We start from the raw sequence: 4,009 nt of genomic DNA, 5'->3' as shown, positions 1-4,009 counted from the left end.
GATTGGCTGCTTAGAAATTAAGTGTTAACAAGCAGTTGGACAGGTGTACCTAATAAAGTGGCCGGTGAGTGTATATGTTGCAGTTACATAAAAGTGCGAGAAAGTTTAAAGTGGTGGCTGAATATAATGAATGAATTATAGAAATGAATAGCTTAAAGTAATGCTAAAAGTGCTGAAATAGTTATCTTATAGTAATGGATAAATGGGTGAAACATTCAGCTTCACTACAAGTTTTACAGTTGCTGATCAATAAACCTAAAGGTTGAGTTCAACAAATTTGAAAAAAATTAACATTATTACACTGTTATCTAGTGAATAGTGCTATACTTTCAAACATACATTGGAAATGGATAAAGGGCTAGTTTATCTGGGGTTGTGAGGGTATCTCAGACCAAAAAGGTTTGGAAACTACGGCGGTACAGCACTGAAAACTGTAGCAGCAAGTTGCCTGAGAGAGTGAACATGAATCTGATGGCTCATGAGATGTCTTGCAGTGTACGGTGTGTATCATTCAACACATTTCAGTCTTCAGCTTTGACTTTTGTCTTTCACTCGCACCAGTTGTTTGGTTTTAACCCTACACCAATAGTTCCTCATTCGCCTTTTTCTCTCCATTTGTCTCAGAATTTAAACCAGTACGCTGCTTCTTAAACCTTGAGGCTAAGATTGATGTTGTTTATGTATGTCATCTGGTGTTGCCAGACAAGTCCTGAAACAGAAATGTAAGAGACTGGGGCAACAAATGAAACTGGTATGGGAAAGGAAGAGGCGGGGAGTTGGATACACACAAAAGCACAAAAAGGTTAGAATGCAGAGCCCAGAGGAACAACATTCTATATATTAAACCACATTGGAGCCATGTAATTTAATTTCTTCCCCTGAGCCTAACCCTCAATCTGTTCACACCCCTTGCTCCTAATTTTGTCTCTTTTCTTCCGCAGTAAAGCACAGAATGAAAGTTGTTAAACTGAGTTACTGCAGCTGCACTGCACACAGAGCTCTAACACACACGTAACTGACCACAGCTGTAGTACAAAAGGTTTCTCAGGGTGCCCACGAAGGGAGTTACAGTTACAGAATGGAACCGGCCCGTCTCTCGCCTCCTTCCTTGCGTCCTAATTTCCTTGTCCCGCTGTATGCCTGCATGTCAGGAGGGGCTCTGCGTCAAATCCGCTGCTGCAACAGCTGCTCCAGTGGCCTCTGTGTGCGTGCACACACTGCCAGCACACACAAACACAAACACACACACACACACACACACACACACACACACACAACGGTACTCCCACAGCAGCAGTAAACATCTACCAAACGCTCAAGACGACCACTGATGAGTGCCATTACGCAAAGCTGCTCAGACCACATGTCATGTCAGACATATAGCCAACAGCACTTTTAAGCCCAATATGCTGAATTGACTCTGTTATGTTCTTTTATCAGACTGAACACAGACACACACACACACACACACACACACACACACATCGTGAGTATTTATGGGTTAATGGGCTATTTGGCTCTTATCCTATCAACAGCTCCAAACATTCATAATCTGTTGAATGAGGGGAAAACTCGACCCTGCAAGGTTTGAGCAAACTAACAAGGTACACAAGTCCTAATAAAAAAACACACATTAACTCCAATTCAGCACAGAGAGCTCCATAAAGTGGATACAATTTGAATTCTATAAATCTTATTTGGCCTTATTCGGTACTGGTTTTAGGATGTGGGGAGGACTGAGCCCCTGATCATTGTATTGCTCTGACATTGCATATATTTGCTAGTTATCAGGATTAGGTATGGTGGGAAATGTGAATGCTAAGGTTAAAAAAATGTATTTCAGTCCTGACATTAAACTCTGAATTCCAAACTTTTTCTCATAATTTGGACTTTAAACTCAGAACTCATCCTCTTCTGTACATTTGCATTTAAATCTCTTCTCCCTGTCTAACTACAATTACATTAAATAAAACAAGTTTCCACCCTCTTAAACAAGTGTGGACGTCTTTAACTTTACATTAGCATGGAATTAACTTGCACTCAAAAACTTTCCAAAAAGACACATTTTAGGACCCCAGAAGACCTTAGACAGGACGTCTTCGCGCACGGATGCCGTTTACTCTCTCCACCTCATGCGCACGCGGCACACAGCAGTATATAATTTCCTGCATTCACTAACGAGTACGCACGCATGCACACGGGAAAAGGAACGCGCATGGAGGGAAAGAAGGCCGATTTAACGCATTGTGTGCCTTTCTGCTGGCAGTCAACTGTGTGACAAATCAGCTTTCACTCCCACTAGCAGCGTGCCGAGGCACAATTAGCGCGTCAGTAATCCAAACAACACAAACTGAACCACATCTAAACCGTTTCCGGGCGCATTGAGCCAGATCCGGTCCCTCCAACACGCAGCACACGCCTCTGAACAGAGCAAGAGTTCATGAAGAAGAAAAAAACACAGCAGGAATCTCTAATGTTTTTTTGTGTTCGGGAAAGACCCAACCATTTTGTCTACCTGTACACACACACACACACACACACACACACACACACAGAGAGAGAGAGATGGAAGTTGTGAGTTTGTCCACACTGGTCTGCCTTGAGGCAGCGCACGGCGCGTTGCGTCTCACATTCTACTTTTTCACCTGCCAAAGCCCAAGCTTAAGAGGAAGAAATAAGTCCCTGGACACATTATGCAACTCCTCTGTTGTATATAAAGTAAATATTTAATCTGGAGCACCTTAACCCGGTTTAGACGTCTCTGTGGTGCCAAATCCAGCCATTTCCAAAACTTTTCAAAGCTATAACCGTGCAATTTGGAACCCCAGCAGCTCCACAGCTCTTAATCACACGATTTGATGCCGTTAAAGTACAGCGTTGTGAGTCTCTGGGACCTTTTAAAGTCAGTTGAACATATTGAACACTTTGGGTCTGTTTCTGTCACTCCACTCGTGTCAGATTCCCCAGGAACCATAGAGCTCTTCAGCGACGGGAAAAACATGCTCCACGGAGCACCAAATATGCAAATTGAAAAAACGAATGCATTGCCTACCGTAATAAAGGTAACCATAGCATCGGCGGGTTAGTATCCAACACAGTCGACATGAAGGTGATTAATTTAGAGACGGAATCCTTTGGCGAAAACTTGCCACTTTCTGAGGGGCTGCCGCCTGTCTGTGCGCCACACTGGTTCTGTGTGGAGAGGATCAGGGTGTGCGTAATTCTCTCTCTCTCTCTCTCTCTCTCTCTCTCTCTCTCTCTCTCTCTCTCTCTCTCTCTCCCCCCCTCTCTCCCTGGACAACATATGGCTCTTGGCGCATGTTGCTGCAAAGACCTGAATGCGTCCTGCCACTGTCTGTCAGAGCAGCATCCTGCTGACATGAATTAGGACACCGAATTAAGAGTGTTTGTGTGTGTGTGTAAAAGTGTGTGTTTATGTAGTGCTAGCTGACATTAAGCAGGTTCCTCCAGACTCAGTTTCAAATCAGATACAATTTTCCTTTAAGAATGAATAAAAAAACCTGAATGAACTACAGAAGCCCTAAAATGAAAAAATAAAATAAACAATTTGGTTCTATAGGAATATGAACTACAGTAAGATTATTCTTACTACTGATTAACCTATTGTTCATTTATTTATATATATATAAAAAAAACAGTGTTTGTTTCTAAACAAACACTTAGAAAATGTGTAACTTTTTCAACTGGGAGCTGATTATTTTGTCGGTGACTTGAGTTACAGAATCATCCAAAGACTTTGACACTGATACCACTGGTAAACGGTAGTTGATTTGACCATGAGCAGGAACCATTATTTGGACCTTATTGTAAAAAGTAAGATTTTCATTTTCTGTTTGATTATAAAGCAGGAGGAGCTACATACGTACCATGAAAATATAAAAACATTCACAGTCCACAGAGAAATGCACACAGCCCGTGCTCCAAAACTGTGCCTTTAAACGAGCATTCAGGACTTCTGTACTGTTGTAATGTCACAACTATATTATAG

General features: G+C 42.1%; 1 protein-coding gene across 1 annotated transcript in view; it reads right to left on the bottom strand.

Moving 5' to 3' along the window:
- The window catches only part of ntf3 (neurotrophin 3), a 43,566-nt gene extending 40,345 nt beyond the window's left edge, over positions 1-3,221 (bottom strand). The window contains exon 1 of the mRNA XM_034863396.1: positions 3,053-3,221. Within this exon, the coding sequence (XP_034719287.1) occupies positions 3,053-3,070 (18 nt within the window). The 5' untranslated portion in view covers positions 3,071-3,221. The remainder of the gene's footprint in view (positions 1-3,052) is intronic.
- Between the last annotated feature and the right edge of the window lie 788 nt (positions 3,222-4,009).

The sequence above is a fragment of the Etheostoma cragini genome, chromosome 23, assembly GCF_013103735.1.
Source record: "Etheostoma cragini isolate CJK2018 chromosome 23, CSU_Ecrag_1.0, whole genome shotgun sequence".
NCBI lineage: Eukaryota > Metazoa > Chordata > Actinopteri > Perciformes > Percidae > Etheostoma > Etheostoma cragini.
This window is presented reverse-complemented; position numbering and strand designations above follow the sequence as displayed.